Raw genomic sequence first — 18,079 nt, forward strand, 5'->3', positions numbered from 1 at the left:
TACACTGATTGGACATTCCTAAATGTTCTATATGGAAAGTTCTATATGGAAAAGTTCTATATGGAAAACTGGGATGTTTCAATACATACACATATTTTCATAAAATTAATTTTTACCTTTGTAACCAGATAGATCTGAGCAGTTAAAACTATCAGGGTCCAATTCTCCATTGTATTTATTTATTTTTTTAATTCAGGTTTACTTATATTTATTTTTGTAAGGTACAGTGTGTTGTTTCAATACATGCATATACTGCATAATGATTCACTTAGGGTAGACAGCATAGTTTTGTCCTCATTAGTTCACCCCTCATCTTCTCCACCTTCCCTCCCCCCCAGCCTCTGCTAACCATTATTCTACTCTCTACTTCTTTTTCTTTCTTTCTTATTTTTAAACACACAAGGATTAACATCCTTATTCCAAAAAGAAATCTTAAAAATGAATTAGAAAAATCTAACCACAAATTTGGTGAAGGACATGAGCAGATGAGTCACACACCCCAAAGAAACACAAGTGGCTAATAAGTACATTCTAAAATCTGGTTGTGGGTGGGTGCAAGGCTGGCCCACCACCCTCATGTGAGGACCCCCAGGCCTGCTGGCTGCATGGCTTGCCCGGAGGGGGAGGGACCATATTGTGGCAGCAGTTGTCTTTGGCTATCATTTTAAGAATTTTTCTAAAAATTGACACAATGTAAATTTTCTTATAGATATACTTACAGATCTTTATTTAATAAACTGATTTTTCCTTGTAACAATATAAACAAAAAACTAAAAGTAAATGTAAAAATTGTGTCTAGGTTGTTAAAAGGGGATTATTAAAAGTTGTTTTATATTTAGTGCATTTTCTTTAAAAAAAAAAAACAGCTTTAGTAAGGTATTGTTTATAGCAAACAGTCTTGGAAGATAGAGGTCTCTCCATGGCAGAGGGTAGAGTTGTTTGTCTCTCCTTGCTAGCAGTCCCCTTTCAAAGACTTGGGAGTTCCTACACCTGGGGTTTCTCAGCTGTGACACAAACCCACTGGGCATGCAGCACCCATCTGGTCTGCTCCCACATCTCCCCCTTGGAACTTGGTGGGCAAGGGAAAAGGGTACCAGTGAAGTCATGCTGCCTGCTGTGCCATGACTAATAACAGCCTTTGTCTCTAACACAGGGGTCCCTGTCATTCTGCCAACCTCCACCAAAGTGTGACAGGCTAATTTGTGGGATTGCAAGGTGGGTAAAATCTCAGAACTTACGTGGTTCTTAAGAAAATATAGAAGATATCAGAGATAGTGGGTACGTTCTGAGAAGCCAGGTACAACTCAGAGGGTGGGCATAGTGGTGGGGGTTGAAGGGGTGGGAGGTGGAGAAATCTGGGAACAAAACATTTTATTTTGTTAGGACTCCTAATCCACTTCATTTTTGGCCAGTTAAACCTGGACTTCAAAATAGAGGATATGGGTTAATATTAATCTTGGTCAAAACCAAAATGCCTTAAGATGCAGGTTCTTCAGAATAAAATGGACTCCAGCCATCTTTGTAGCCTTCTCGCAGCTTTCCCTAGCTGTTGTCAATTCTAAAAGACTCCACATTAAAAATGTTCCCACTGGTCGGTGGAACTGCTCTCCTCAACCTAAAGCCACCTCTCCCCCCTTGTTCCTGCTTTTTCAATTTTAAATCAATAAATTTGTAGTGAAAAGTAGATTAAAACTGGTCTCTTTGTGTCACGCTCCCCCCACACCCTCACATTCCCTCCACCCCACCCATCCCCCCTATATACCCTCTTCACACACCCTAATATGAAGGCTGTGCCCAGAAGGATGCAGAAGACATTGCTTCATAGAAAGTAATCAAAAGACAACCAATTAATTGCACTGCCACGTTCTCTTTATTATTAAGTAGATGGAATTATATTTTGATGTCACATAGCATATTTCTGAGTCCATTCTCGAGCTGTTTTTTCATACTTCTTCCTATCATTTTTGTAGATCATCGCAATTTCTGGTACCAGAGGATCATCTGGGTTGGGGTCGCACAACAAAGAGCAGATGGACAGCAACACTTCGGACACGGTCAGTACCGGCGACCACTCGGATTTAAGGATGTCCAGACAGATGTTTCCGTTTTTGTTAATGTTCGGGTGGTAAATGCGGGTGGTGAACGCGATGCTGGGCGGTTTGAAGGGGTAATCCGGTGGAAACTGGATCTTCAAGAAGAAGACCCCTCCCTGGTAGGGGCTGTCGTTGGGCCCCATTATGGTTGCCTGCCAGTGGAGCAAATCGTCCCGCACCGGGCCAGCGGAGCACTGGGCCGGGGGGTTGTTGGCCAGTTCGAGGAGCTCCTTCTCGATGCGCTTGAGAGCCATCGACGGCAGCACTTGGCGGCCAATCCCGGTTGCAGGGCCCGGCACCAACTAGAAGGCGGCAGGGATCCCGGGATGGGAGCAGCGGAGAGCGGCTGGGCCGGCGGATGGATCCAGGGGGCCGTCGGTGGAGGCGGATGGCGGCAGAGAGGCAGACTGAGGATGCGCGATTCGCTCTGTGAGGTCACAGCGGCCCGCGCTAACTACGCGGGCAGTGTCTCCAAGGGCGTGTCCCACCCGTGCTGGGGGCGGAGGGTGAAGTTGGGAAGGGACGGGGCGGGGCGGGGGGAGAAGTGGAGGAGGGGAGGGGCGGGGCGGGGGGAGAAGTGGAGGAGGGGAGGGGCGGGGCGGGGGGAGAAGTGGAGGAGGGGCGGGGCGGGGCGGGGGGAGAAGTGGAGGAGGGGAGGGGCGGGGCGGGGGGAGAAGTGGAGGAGGGGCGGGGCGGGGGGAGAAGTGGAGGAGGGGAGGGGCGGGGCGGGGGGAGAAGTGGAGGAGGGGAGGGGCGGGGCGGGGGGCAGGGGCTGCAGGTCTTACCCAGAGATCGCGGTCTGCGGTAGCAAGTAGGGTCACGCGCACGCACGGTCCTCTGCTGAGAGTTTCCAGGATAAGTAAGTTCGGTTCAATGAATTCCCCTCTACCCCTCACCCAGAGTCACCTTCCCTTAACTTCTTACCTCATTGGCTTTATCCTAATCTGGGTGTGTGTGTTTGAGAGTAAGTCACACACATCATGACACTACTTCCATGTATATTTCCTAAGAGAAACATTGTGTTGTATAAACAACTTCAGTACATTAAATATCAATACATTTTAAAGTAATTTTTGGTAATGTTTTGGCAAATTTATTTTTCATGAAGATTTAAAGTCTTCAAAAATTTAATTTGAAGGTAAAACCGCTTTAATTTTGAAGAATTCAGGACAGGAAGGAAGAGAGGTAGGAAAGGAAAGAAACCGGTACTCTATGTGGCATATATAACCAGTAAATTTAACATTGATGCAATAGTTATATCTAAGCTAGTATTTGTACTCCAGTTTTGTCAATTGACGAACGTCTTTAAAACTCGGTACAATTCAGTCTAGGATAAGGTAAACTGCCTGCAGTTGTCACGTCTATTTGGTCTCCTGCAGTCTGGAACATTGTCATGGCCTTTCTGTGTCTTGTGTGTCATTGACACTTTTGAAGAATGCAGCACTTCCTGCCCTCTAGCCCCTCACCCACATTTCACAGTCTTAAAACTTTAATAATAAACCCAGACAATTTTGGAGAGACGAGGAGGAAAAAGTGAAAAGAAAGACTGCTCAGCTCTGTATTTTGAATGTTGTGGTAAAGTTACAAGCACTTCATGATATGTAATAGTAGGACATGTTCTCTGTTGCTTTTTGTAAAATGAATGGATTTTTACTCATAGGAAATCGTATTCACCAATCCTCTCCGAAAAGGTGAAAAGCTGACAAATCTTTTGTGACAATAATTACATTTTCCAAGAAATAAAGTAAGAAATGGGAAGGTCATGTTGTATGAATTAATTGATTCTGACTTCAGATTACGATGTCTGTGTGTATGTGTATTTTATATAGTATATGCATGTTTATATATGTGTGTGTATTTGTGTGTGTGTATATTCTCACTACTGAAAGGTAATATTATTTGAATCAAGTCAATAATGTGAAGTACTTTGCAGATTAACACCTTTTTGTTTTGTTTTGTTTTGTTTTCTAAGGCTGCCATAACAAAGTACCACAAACTGGGTGGCTTTAAAGAACAGGAATTTATGTTCTCACAGTTCTTTAGTCTGTAAGTTTGAAATCAAGGTGGCAGTAGGGCCATGCTACCTCTGAAGACTCTAGGGAAGAAACCATACTTGCCTCTTCCTAGCTTCTGTTGATTCCTGGCAATCCTTGTCCCTTGGCTAGTGGCTGCACCATTTCAATCCTTGCTTCTATCTTCACATGGACTTCTTGCCTGTGTGTGTTTTTGTGTTTGTCCAAATGTGCCTGTCCTTATAAGGATGCCAGTAATTGGACTTAGTGCCCACCCTAATCCAGTAAGGTCTCATCTTAACTTGATTATATCTTCCTAGGCTCTTATTTTCAAGTAAGGTGGAAGAAGGAAAAAAAAAAAAACAGTAAAATACACACACACACACACACACACACATACGTGCAAACACACATATATGTATATATGTTAATTTTATGTGTCAACTTGACTGGGTCAAGAGATACCCATATATTTGGTCAAACATTATTCTGGGTATGTTTGTAAGGGTACTTCTGGATGATATTAATATTAATATTGGTATATTGAGTAAAACAGATTACCCTTCCTAATGTGAGTAGGCCTCATCTAATCAGTTGTACGCCTGAAAAGGACAAAGGGGCTGATACTCTTGTGAGTAGAACAGAACTTCTTCTGCTTTACTACTTTTGATCTAAGACATCACTGTTTTTTTCTTGCCTTCAGACTGATTTAAACTTTGGCTCTTCCTGGGTCTTCAGCCTACTGACATTCACACTGGAACTAAATCATCAGCTCCCTTTGGCCTCCAGCTTACCAAATGCAGATCTTGGCACATGTCAGCCTCCAGAGCCAATTTCTTATTATAAATCAATCTCTCTCTCTCTCTCTCTCTCTCTCCACACACACACACACACACATACACACACATACATCCTATTGATCGTATTGGTTCTGTTTCTCTGGAGAGCCTTAATATATATTTTGGTACCAAAAGTGGTCCTAGAAGAACAGAATTTTAAGCATGAGTTTTCTGAACTGATTTTGGGATTTCTATAATTGGCTCTCTAAACTGAGTAAATGTAAAAATGCCAATTATTCCATTTCCAGTAACAAAGAAAGCACTGATAGTCCATGGTGTGGTCTGGCAATACAGATGCACAAAATATCACCATGGAATACTCTTAAGAAATCACTTATAAAAAGCAAGATCTGGGTGACTGTGTATGTACTTTAGAACATTTTTGGCAAAGCAATTAGTATATTGATATTGGTTTCTTGATTGTAATTGCACTGGACAAAGTGAAAAAGAAAAGTATAAGCTCAGGGATTTGAATTCCCTGCTCAGGTGCTTCATAAATGACCTGAAAGTTGCTATGTGTGCCCTGAAAGAGAGTGTTATCTATTATAGCCACAGGGCTAGGATTGCTGGAAATCAAACCCAGAATCACATCCTGCCACTGGCTAAATTACAACGCAAGTTAAACTCCCAGGGTGTCTACTGTTAAAGTCAGGGCACTGATGGAGAAGGAATGGGATGCTGAAAGTTGGAATCAGCACATGTGGGAAGACCTGGATAAAGCTGGGGACATTAAATCCCTAAATTCTGATGAGTCTTTTTTGCCAGTGGAAGAGGCCTCTCCATCCCCAGTAGGAGTGGCTTGTTCACCCCCACCCCACTCTCTCAGTCCCCATATGAGGGGATTAAAACAGTATTGCCTGAGGAAACTGTAATGACCTCCTCTAAGGCAATTGTTATGCAAGACAATGATGAGTTTCCTCAGGACTCACCCCGAAAACCCTTCTTTGCTTCTGAACCTATAACTAGACTTAAGTCCCATCAGGCCCCTAAAGGTGAGGTACAAAATGGAAACCGTGAAGAGGTGCACTACACTCCAAAAGAACTATTTGAGCTTTCTAATTTATACGGACAAACCTGGAGAACAGGTCTGGAAATGAACACTAAAAGCATGGGGTAATGGTGGAAGGAAAATAAAGTTGAATCAGGTGGAATTTATTGATATAGGCTTACTATGCAGAGATTTTACATTTAAAGTTGCATCTCAGGGAGTTAGAAAGGGCTCTAGCAGTTCATTTGGTTGGGCAGCTCAAACTTGGACCAAAAGTTGGCCCTCAGTGAATGATTTACCAATGCCAGCTTTGCCTTGGTTCAAGTAGAGGAAAGGATTCAAAGGTTAAGAGAGATTAGAATGTTACAGTAGATTTGTCATTTGTCCTTTAAGACTTACTCTCCAACCCTGGGAGGGTGCAGAAGACATAGCTTTCACCATGACTGTGCGAAATAAATTTGTGAGAGGAGTCCTGCCATCCTTGAAAAGTTTTGTGATTGCTATTCTCTGCAGGCCAGAAATTACAGGGAGTGGGGAGGCTATTGATACTGAATTAGGAAGACATGGTTGCTTGGGCCAAGTGGTGACACTTAATGACCAAAGAAATGGTAGGAATGGTTACCATAATAAACAGTAGAGTCAAAGCAATCGGAATAGTCTAATTTGCAGAGACCTATGACATTGGATAGCTGATCATAGTGTTTCTAGAAGGGTAATAGATGTGAAATCTACTAAATTCTTATTGGATCTGTCTAAGCAGAAGAGTTCTAGGTCAAATGAATAGGAGTCTACCTGAATCATAAAAACAGTTATGGCCCCTCAATCAGTTCCCAGACTTAAGCCGGTTTACAGAGAACCCTTTAAATGAAGGAGAGGCTGGTCCCTTTGAAGAAAGACCCTTTACACTGACAAAAAATGTATACCGTTAACTCTTCTCTCATCCTTCTCCAAAGGGACATATGGCCTTTTACAAGGATGACTGTGCACTGGGGGAAAGAAAATATTCAGAACTTTCAGGAACTACTGGACACTGGCTCAGAACTGATACTAATTCTAGGAGACCCCAAACATCACCATAGTCCACTAATCTGAGTAAGGGCTTATGGAGGTCATGGGATCATTTGAGTTTTACCTTAAGTCTGCCTCACAGTGGGCCCACTGGCTCCCTGAAATCATCCTGTGAGTATTTCCCCAGTTCCAAAATGTGTAATTGGAAAGGTCATATTCACAGAATACCCAAATTGATTCCCTGACCTTTGAAGTGGAAGTCATCAGGCCTTCCTCTAACTAAGAAAATAGTAAATCCAAAGTAATACTGAAGGGATTGCAGAGATTAGTGCACCCATTAAGGACTTCAGAATTGAAGGAATGGTTATTTTCACTACATTCCTGTTCAACTTGCTTGTTTGACCTGTGTAGAAGACAGACGGATCTTGGAGAATGACGGCAGATTATTATCAGCTTAACTGTATGTTGATTTGAATTGCAGCTGCTGTAAAAGATACAGTTTAATAGTTTGAGCACATTAACACAGCCCCTGATAACTGGTATTCAGCTTTTGACCTGGCAAAATTTTATTTTTCTCCATACCTGTTAATAAGGATCACCAGAAGCAGTTTTCTTTCAGCTGACAAAGTCAGCAATACACTTTCACTGTCCTACCTCAGGGATATATTAACTCTTCAGCCCTACATCATAATTTATTTTTCAGGGAACTTGGTCACCTTTCCCTTCCACAAAACGTTACATGGGTTCATTGCATTGATTGTATTGTGCTGATTGGACCTAAAAAGCAAGAATCAAAAGCCTCTTTAGATGAATTATCAAGACATTTACGTGTCAGAATAGGGAAAATAAATCTGACAAATTCAGGGTCCTTTTACCTCAGTGAAATTTCTAGGGTGCCAATGGTGTGGTGTATGTTGAGATATCCCTTCTAAGGTGAAGGATAAGTTGTTGCATCTTAAAGAGGCACAATGCCTAGTGGGACTTTTTGGATTCTGGAGGTAATATATTCCTCTTTTGTGTGTGTTGCTCCAGGCCATTTACAAGTGACCTGAATATCTGCTACTTTTGAGTGAGTACCAGAAAAAGAAAAGGCTCTTCAACAGGTCCAGTGTTCTGTGCAAGTTGCTCTGTCACCTAGGCCATATGATCCAACAGATCCAATGGTGCTTGAAGTATCAGTGGCAGGTAGGGATGCTGTTTGGACCCTTTGCCAGGCCTCTATAGGTGAATTACAGTACAGACTTTAAGGATATTGGAGCAAAGATCTGGTATCGTCTACAGATAACTACTTTCCTTTTGAGAAAATGTTCTCGGCTTGCTTTTGTGCCTTGGTAGAGATTAAATGCATGGGCATGCACGGTAACACTCAATCATCAAATGAAAGTGGTATACATGTGATTGGGCCTGCACAGACACTGAAGGCACAAGTAAGTTACATAAAGAAGTGACCCAAATGCTCATGTTCATCATTTCTGCTTCATTACCTTTTCTCTCACAACCTGTAACCATTGGTCTTGCAGTGAGTTTCCTGGCTGACAGATGGAGAGAGAGTATTAAAAATGGTTCTATGTGATATGCAAGTTCTACATCTGTAGCACTGTAGTTCATTTCTGTGACATCCATGAAGGACAGTGGTGAAGATGAATCTTTGTAGTGGCCAGAATTTCTAGCAGTTTACCTAGTGCTTCACTTTGTTTTGAAAGATAAATTGACTGATGTTTAATTGCATCCTGATAAATGGGCTATGGCTCATGATTTGGCTGGACAGTCAGAGTTTGGAAGGAACATGATTAAAAAATTGGTGACAAGGAAATTTGGGGTTTAAGTATGTGGATATTCCTCTCTGAATGGGCAAACAATGTGTAAAGATATTTATGCCTCATGTGAATGCTCACAAAAGAATGACATCAGTAGAGGAGAATTTATCTATTTTTATTTTTATTTATGTTTTATTGAAACATAATTGATTATACATACTTGTGGGGTACAGAATTGAATATCAGTACCTGTGCACAATGTGTGATGATCAAATCAGGATTATTAACATGTTCATCATTACAAATCATAATCATTTTTTTGTGTCTGTTAACCGATTTCTTGCTAACTCCCCTCCCTCTCCCCCTTTCCCACCTCTAGTAACCACAATTTTATTCTTTCCTTCTAAAAGTTCAGTGTGTTATTGTGATTCTTTTTTTCTTTCTGTTTCTTTCATTCTTCTTCCATCCTTCATTCCTTCCTCCTTCCCTCACTCCTTTCTTTCTTTCTTAGCTACCACTTGTGAATAAGGACATACAGTATTTCTCTTGGTGTGCTTGGCTGTTTACGCTTAATATAATTTTCTCCAAGTTCATCTATTCTGCTGCAAATGGCAGAATTTCATTCTTTTAGATGGCTTAGAGTATTTCATTGTGCATATATACCACACTTTCCTTATCCAGTCATCCATTGATGGACATTGAGGTTGGTTCCAAATCTTGGCTATTGTGAATAGAGCTGCAATACACATGGGCATGCAGGTATCCCTTCATCATGATGATCTCCGTTCCTTTGGGTATATACCCAGAAGTGGGATTGCTGCATTGTATGGTAGTTCCATCTCTAGTTGTTTGAGAAAACTCCATACTGCTTTTCATAATGACTGAACTAATTTACAGTCACACCAACAGTGCAGAAGTGTTCCGCTTTCTCTACATCTTTCCAGCATTTGTTATTCTCTTTTTTATAATAGCCAGTCTAACTGTTGGCCATTTGTATATCTTCCTTTGAAAAATGTCTATTCAGCTACTTTGCCCATTTTTTAAATGGGTAATTTATTTCTTTTTACTGTATAATTGCTTGAGTTCTATGTATATTCTAGAAATTAATCCCTTGTCAGATGCATAGTTAGCAAAATTTTTTTCCCACTCTGTAGGTTGTCTTTCCACTCTGTTGATTGTTTCCTTTGTTGTCCAGAAACTTTTTAGTTTGATAAAGTCCCATTTGTTAATTTTTTTCTTTTGCTGCTTATGCTTTTGTGTCTCATGTTCATAAAGCCTGTGACCTGACCTAACTGCTGAAGTGTTTCACTTATATTTTCCCTTAGTAATTTTAAAATTTTGGGTCTTATGCCTAAGTCTTTAATCTGTTTTGAGTTGATTTTAGTATATGGTGACAGATACATATCTAGTTTCATTCTTCTGCAAATGGATGTCTGGTTTTCCCAGCACCACTTGTTGAAGGGGCTATCTTTTCTCCAATGTAGATTTTCGTTGCCTTTGTCTAACATCAGATGGCTATAATCCTGAGGAGTGATTTCTGGGTTCTCTATTCTACTCCACTGGTCTGAGTGTCTATTTCTATACAAGTACCTTGTTGTATTCGCTACAACAGCTTTGTACTATAATTTGAAGTCAGGCAGGTTATGCCTCCTGCTTTGGATTTTTTTCCCCCTCTAAGGATTACTTTGGCTATTTGGGATCTTTTGTTTTTCCATATGAAAGGTAAGAGTGTTTTTTCCATTTCTGTGGAGAATGTCATTGGTATTTTGATGGGGATTGCATTGAATCTGTAGATCGCTTTGGGTAGAATAGACATTTTCACAATATTAATTCTTCCACTCCAAGAGCATGGAATATCTTTTGATCTTTTTGTGTCCTCTTTAATTTCTTTCAGAAATGGTTTGTAGTTCTCATTGTAGAGGTCTTTCACCTCCTTGGTTAAATTGATCCCTAGGTATCTCATTTTGTTTGTGACAATTGTAAATGAGCATACTTTCTTTAATTCTCTTTCTGTTAATTCATTATTTGAGTGTATAAATGCTACTGATTTGGGAGCATTTACTTTGTGTCTGGCAACATTACTGAAGTTATTAACCAGCTCTAGGGGTTTTTTGATAGAGCCTTTAGGTTTTTCTATATATAGTATCATGTCATCTGCAAATAGAAAAATTTGACTTCATTTTTTGCAATTTGGATTCCCTTTATTTCTTTCTCTTGCCTGATTGCTCAAGCTACTACCTCCAGTATGATGCTGAATGGAAGTTATGAGAGGGGACATCTTTGTCTTATTCCTGTCCTTAAGGGAAATGCTTTCAATTTTTCCCCGTTCAGAATGATACTAGTGGTGGGCTTGTCATAAATGGCTTTTATTGGGTTAAGAGATTTTCCTTCTATCCCTAATTTGTTGAGAGTCTTTATCATGAAGAGATGTTGAATTTTGTCAAATGCTTTTTCAGCATCTATTGAGAAAATCATATGAACTTTGTCCTTGAGTTTGTTGATGTGATGTATCACATTTACTGACTTTCATATGTTAAACCATCCTTGCATCCCTGGGATGAATTGCACTTGATCATAGTGTATAATTTTTTCAATATGTTGCTGTATTCTGATTGCTAATATTTTGTGGAGGATTTTAGCATCTAAGTTCATCAAGGATATTGGCCTATAATTTTCTTTTTTTGTTGTGTCTTTATATGGTTTTTGTATCAGAGTTATGTTGGCCTCATAGAATGAGTTTGAGAGAGTTCTGTCTGTTTCAATTCTTTGGAATAGTTTGAGGAGACTTGGTATTAACTCCTCTGTAAAAGTTTGATAGAATTCAGCTGTAAGGCATCCAGACCCAGTCTTTTTTTGTTGTTGTTGGAAGATTGCTAATTAGCACTTCAATCTCCTTGCTTGGTATTGATTTGTTCAGGTTTTCTATCTCTTCTTGGTTAATTCCTGGTGATTTATGTGTCTAGAAACTTATCCATATCTTCCAGATTTTCAAAATTGTTGTCATACACTTGTTTATAATAGTCTCTAATGATTCTTTGCATTTCTGTGGTATCAGTTTTTTTTTTTTTTTTGTGACCGCGCTCAGCCAGTGAACGAACCAGCCATCCCTATATAGGATCCGAACCTGCGGCAGGAGCGCTGCTGCACTCCCAGCGCCGCACTCTCCCGAGTGAGCCACGTGGTCGGCCCTGTGGTATCAGTTGTAATATCTCCCTTTTCATTTCTAATTTTTGTTATTTGGGTCTTCTCTCTCCTTTTTTCTGTTAATCTAGCTAATGGTGTGTTTATTTTATTTATCTTCTCCAAAAAACAACTTTTAGTTCTGTTGATCTTTTCTATTGTGTTTTTTGTCTCTATTTCATTTATTTCAGCTCTGGTCTTAATTATTTCTTTCCATCTACTCTCTTAAGGTTTGGATTATTGTTTTTTTCCAAGTTCTTTGAGGCATAGTGTCAGGTCCTTTATTTGATGTCTTTCCATTTTTTTGTTATAAGCATTTACTGCAATAAATTTGCTTCTTAATACTGCTTTTGCAGCATTCCACAGGTTTTAGTATGATGTATCTTTATTTTCATTAGTTTCTAGGAATTTTTTGATTTCCTGTTTAATTTCTTCTTGGACCCATAGGTCAGTCAGGAGCCTATTATTTAGTTTCCATGTATTTGCATAGCTTCCAGTGTTTTGCTTATTGTTTATTTCCAGGTTTAGTCCACTGTGTTCTGAAAAGATAGTTGGAATGATTTCAATTTTTAAAAATTTGCTGAGACTGGATTTGTGACCTAATATGTTGTCTATCCTAGAGAATGTATCATGAGCTGTTGAGAAGAAAGTATACTCTTTAGCTGTTGGGTGAAATGTTCTGTATATATCTGTCAAGGCCAGTTGGTCTATGGTGTAGATTAAATCCTGTGTCTCTTTGTTGACTTGTTGCCTGGAAGATCTGTCCCATGCTGAGAGAGGGGTGTTCAGATCACCCATTATTAACGTATTAGCTTCTATCTCTTTCTTTAGGTCTAAGAGTGTTTGCTTAATATATCTGGGTGGTCCAGTATTGGGTGCATACACATTTATGATTGTTATGTCTTCTAGCTGGATAGTTCCCTTTATCATTATATAGTGGCCTTCTTTGTCTTTTTAAATGTTTTCTGGTTTAAAGTCTATTTTGTCTGATGTAAGAATAGCTACTCCTGCTCATTTTTGGTTTCCATTTCCATGGTATATCTTTTTCCATCCCTCCACTTTCAGTGTATGTGTGTCTCTACAGGTGAGGTGGGTCTCTTGAAAACAGCATATGCTTGGGTCTAGCTTTTTAATCCACTCAGTTAGTCTGTGTCTTTTGAATGGGGAGGTTAGTCCATTTGCATTTAGAGTAGTTATTAACAAGTGTTGCTTAATTCCTGTCATTTGATTGCTACTTGTTTTGATGGTTTAAATATCTTTTGATCATTATTTCTCCTTTTATTTCTCTTCTTCAATGCTAGTTGGGAATTTAAGGTGGAATGATTTAGCTTCTTTCTCTTTCTTGCTGGCATTTTTGTTTTAACTGTATGTTTTGCTCTTTCTTGTGTATTTGTTATAGTGGTCACCATTATTCAGATTCCACATGAAGGACTCCCTTGAAAATTTCTTGCAAGGCTGGTCGTGTGGTGGTGATCTTCAACAAGTTTTGTTTTTCTGGGAAACACACTATTTCCCCCTCATTTCTGTAGGAGAGCCTTGCTGGGTAAAGAATTCTTCACTGGCAGATTTTTTCTTTTGGTATTTTGAATTTATTGTTTCAATTTCTTCTGGCCTGTAGGGTTTCAGTTGAGTAGTCTGCTGTTAGTTTAATGGGGGTTCCCCTATAAGTGACCTCATGATTTCTCTTGCTGCTTGTAGAATTCTCTCTTAGTCTTTGAACTTTGAAAATTTAACTATATCAGGTCTTGGGGAGGATCTTTTTGGGTTCAATCTGTTTGGGGACCTTTGAGCTTCCTGGATCTGAAGGTCTGTGTCCTGCCCTATACCTGGGAAGTTTTCTGTTACTAATTCTTTGAGTAGGATTTCAATACCTTTTCCTTTCACCTCCCCTTCAGGAATACCCACAATTCAGATGTTAGAGCACTTGAGGTTGTCTGCTATCTCTCTTAGATTTTTCTCTTTATTTTTAATTCTTTTCTCCTTTTTTTTGTCTGCCTGAGTTATTTCAAATATACCATCTTCAAGCTCTGAAATTCTTTCTTCTGCTTGTTCTATCCTGTTGCTTAAGCTCTCACGTGTGTTTTTTATTTCATTGAGTCTTTCATTTCTAAAAGTTCTGCTACACTCTTTTTTAAGGTATTAATTTCTTTGTAGATTTCCTCCTTCATATTCTGGATATTTTTTCTTGTTTCATTGTGTTCTCTAACAGGTCTTCCTTTATTTCTTCTAGTTTTCTCAAGATCATTGCTCAAAATTCGTTTTCAGACAGTTCAAGGATTTCCTCTTCCATGGAGTCTGACTTTGGAGCATTACTGTATTCTTTTTGTGGTGCCATTTCTTCTTGATTGTTTGTACTTCTAGTAATTTTTCGTTGATGCTTGGTCGTTTGGTAGAGGGTTTGCTTCTTCTATTACACTGAGGTTGGCTGTAGAGTGGCCCTGGTTGCTACTGTGGAGGTGAATTGTCTTTGCTTGACAGTATGTGTGGTGGTGGTTATGTTAAACCACCTTGGTTCCTGTTTCAGACTCTGTGGTCACAGAATGAGCTCCTAGCACCATGCAGTTCTGCTGGGCCAAACTCAGCAGGTCAGACCAGTAGGTTGGTTCTCCCCTCCAGGTCTGAGGTGGGGTGAGGGGCTGCATCCAGCTATGCAGTTCCTCTGGCTGCTGCTGTTGCCAGTCACGTGGGAGAGCTCACTTGGGCAGTGCCAGTCCAGAGCATCTGGGTGGGGCCTAATGCTCTCACCCAGCCTGGGTCCGAGGCAGCGGGGTGAGGGGCCACATCCAGCCATGTTGTTCTGCTCACTGCTACTGCTAGCCGCCAGGAGTGGGCTCCAGTTGCCTGTTCTTTAGAGGCCGTTGAGCATCTTTCTTCATATACCCTTGGGCTTGGTCAATTGGCTTATGTAGAAAGTGATCACAGCAGCAGGGATTGAGGCTCTATTTGTGCTTAAAAACATGGTCCTAGCCTCACCAATGCTGATGTAGATTCTGTTACTGATGAGCATTTACTTAGCCTGTGTGAGGAAAGTGGAATTGGTTTGGTCAGGCCTTCTTGCTTCATATCCGGCTGAGTATGATTCAACACATTTGTAGTAAATAAGTTATGTAAGAGTAGAGTTAGTACATTGCTGCTATTGTGTAATTGGGTATGGAAGGCAGCGGCTCTGAACTGCTGTTCTGTGGAGCTTTTGTCTAAAATAAAGCATGTCTACCTTTCCGGCAGCTACTCAGTTTTTCTCTCCACTATTTGGCTCAGGACCTGTACAGAACAGGGCAGAAGGGTCTGTGATCCATCCTGACAGCCTGTCATCAGCAGAAGCCAATGTTGAGTCCCTATCATGCACCATGATCTGAGGTGATCAACCATCCACCTTATGGTAAGTTTATTACTTTGGATCTCTTCCATCCATCAAAGAAAGGAGAGCAATATTTTCTCAGTGGAATAGACACATGTTATATAAGGATTTGCCTACCCTAACCATTAGGCTTCTGCCAGCACTACCATCTATATATTACTTAATGCCTTATGCAGAATCATGGCATTGCATGAGACATTGCTTCTGACCATGAAAATTAATTTCCAGCAAAACAACAATATAATTCACAGTCACTCTCAGAATTGAATAGTTTCACCATGTATCCCATAATCCAGGAGCAGTATCTTAGGACCTAGCTGCTCCAAGGAATCAGATCAAATGGAATCAACATGATTCTCTGTGTCTGTTTCTGTGTCTTTCTTTCTCTCTGTCTTCTCATCTGTTTCTGTACCCTGTTTTCTTACGTTACCTATTTCCTCACTTTTTACCTCCTCAACCCCACCTTTCTTCCATATTTTCTTTCTGCCCTTTCTCCTACCCCTTCTCTCATTCTCCTTTTGAGATGTATATTCTACATTCTTCTTACTAGAATTTGGAGTGGTAAGAATCTGAAAGAAAGGGCCAGAATACAAACCCAGAGTAATAAAAAAGGGACAAGGAGCAGTCAGTGCTCAGTCACATCCTATGTTTGAGCAACAAAGCTAATTTATTTTTGGACTAAACAAAAACAAACAAACACCACCACCTAAATACCTGGAGACCTGGGATCTCTATCCTTTGTCTAATTAATTAATGCTTCACTCTAACGGCATTTATAAAGCCTAAGGCTGTCAGTTAAAACCTATTCTAGTGATTTTTTCTTCAACAGTTATATAAAATACATAGGATTGATTGCTACCCAAACCATGCTTAAACCCAAATGGTACAATTTCAGATTTGGAAAACAACTTATTCACAACTCATGGAAAACTGCTTATTCACCACAACTTACTTTACCAAAAATAAAATTAAAGGTCACAGAGGTCAAGTGATTTAACTAAGTTTACTTAGTTTGTTAGTGGCAGAGCTAGGAATGAAATCTGGTTCTTCTGACCATCAGTGTAGCTCCCTTTTTGCTGTACTCTACTGCTTTTGGTCTAAATATTAACTCCCTTATGCCATTTCCAATTTCTTTCTTCTTCTTCACCACCTTCAGATGCCACACTGCTGGCAACCATCTTCCTGACAAGTGCTGCTAGAATAGAAATACACGCAAACTATGAGGAAGTAGAAGTGAGGTAACAAAAGTAACCCAAATTATTTTTCTCTAGTTAAGTATTATAATTGTAAGACCACAGTTTATTAAGTCCAGTCTTTTATTTCTAATTGTAAATCACGAGGGACTCAGAGTTTTCAAAATAAATCCCAAATCTCACAATGCACTGCAGATTCCAGAAAGTCTGTCTATCACAGAACAAGTCTGACTGAGCATCTACATAGGATCCAAAAACTAATTTTCACTTTTATTTTCCTGCCAAAATCCGACTACAGGCCCTAGTTATAGATCCATGCATGATCTTACATACAATAAAATACTGAACCACAAATGCTAGATCAGACATCAGAGAAGCATGAAATGATTTATCCTTGCTACTTATTTTTCTAGCTTTTCTTTTTCTTTTCATTCTGAAGCTTTAGTATGGCAAAATCACATTTTTTAGATAGAATCACAAAATTAATTTACCAAGGGCATATAACTAACTCTTGCTATTGAAAGCCAATGCACTTTGGCTTCCTTCCAGAAAGGGAATGGCAGCAGTCCCTAATAGAGACAACTTATCCTTATAGAAATTATTGGGTGAAAGCAACTGGGTCATAGTGCCAGATCTGATGGAGTTGTCATGAAAGGCACCTGGTCTCTCTGACCCTCATTATCATCATGTGTAAAATAAGGAAGTTAATTGCATAGAGATTCCAAACACAAGTGGCTACAGGGCCAAGCAGATAACCTACATAATTAAAGCAAGCCAGGTGAGAAGTGTGGCAAGCCAGATAGTGCTGGTCTGGCCTAAATCAGCAGATGCTTCTGAATTCCTGTTTATTTCTTCCTTAATAATTGCAGGCCCATTATTGTGAGACCCTTGGATATTTTTTTAAGTGGGAAATTCTTCACTTAAAATAAAATAGCCTAATGGTTAATGTTGTCTATGAGTTCAAATAAATTAACACTATGCAAGTCAAACAACACATCTATAGGTTGTATTTGGCTGCTGGTTTGTGTCCACACCAGATGATATACTAGGTCCATTTAGCCCTTCAGATTCTGACATTCTAAAAATCTTACCAAAGCCACATAAGAAGTTTTTGTGTGTGTTCATGCACACTGTGCTGTAGTACATCAAAATGAAATTACTTTCAACAATGAGTCTAAATTAGAAGTAGTTTTGTTTCAGTAATGCAGCACTATAGGTCATCCACCACAACTCAAAGCCAATCTAGTCTTTTTTTTAATTACTATAGATTTTTTTTGAATGAAAATAATGCAGGAAAGACATCGGTTTCCTAATGAGTAGAGAGAGAACTGTAGAATCTTCTCTGAACTGATGCTAACCCCCTTGCTCCCTGGTACAAAGAGACTAACACACTCATCTAAGTTCCTTATTTCAGTCAAGAATTCTGAGAATGAATATTACAGACTGAGACAGACCAAATCTCAAAGAAAAACAATTTATTTCTGAAAAATTGCAACAACTTATCGAAGTCCCTAAAGCAAAAATACTGCTAGCATTGAGACAATTTTCTTTCTGTTTCCTTGAAGTTTTTTTTGTTTCTATTCTCTTGAAGTTTGAATCAGAAAATTTTTGACTGTTCAAGAAGTAAAAATATGAGTTGAAACAAAATGAT

At 39.7% G+C, this 18,079-nt stretch overlaps 1 protein-coding gene across 1 annotated transcript; it reads right to left on the minus strand.

Annotated features, from left to right (window-relative positions):
- Positions 1–1,903: 1,903 nt before the first annotated feature.
- On the minus strand, positions 1,904–2,347 carry LOC134367260 (ubiquitin-conjugating enzyme E2 D2-like). Its single transcript, XM_063083960.1, has one exon. It carries the CDS (start codon positions 2,345–2,347, stop codon positions 1,904–1,906), a length of 444 nt encoding a protein of 147 aa, XP_062940030.1.
- Positions 2,348–18,079: the final 15,732 nt, after the last annotated feature.

The sequence above is a fragment of the Cynocephalus volans genome, chromosome X (assembly GCF_027409185.1).
Source record: "Cynocephalus volans isolate mCynVol1 chromosome X, mCynVol1.pri, whole genome shotgun sequence".
NCBI classification, from domain to species: Eukaryota; Metazoa; Chordata; class Mammalia; order Dermoptera; family Cynocephalidae; genus Cynocephalus; species Cynocephalus volans.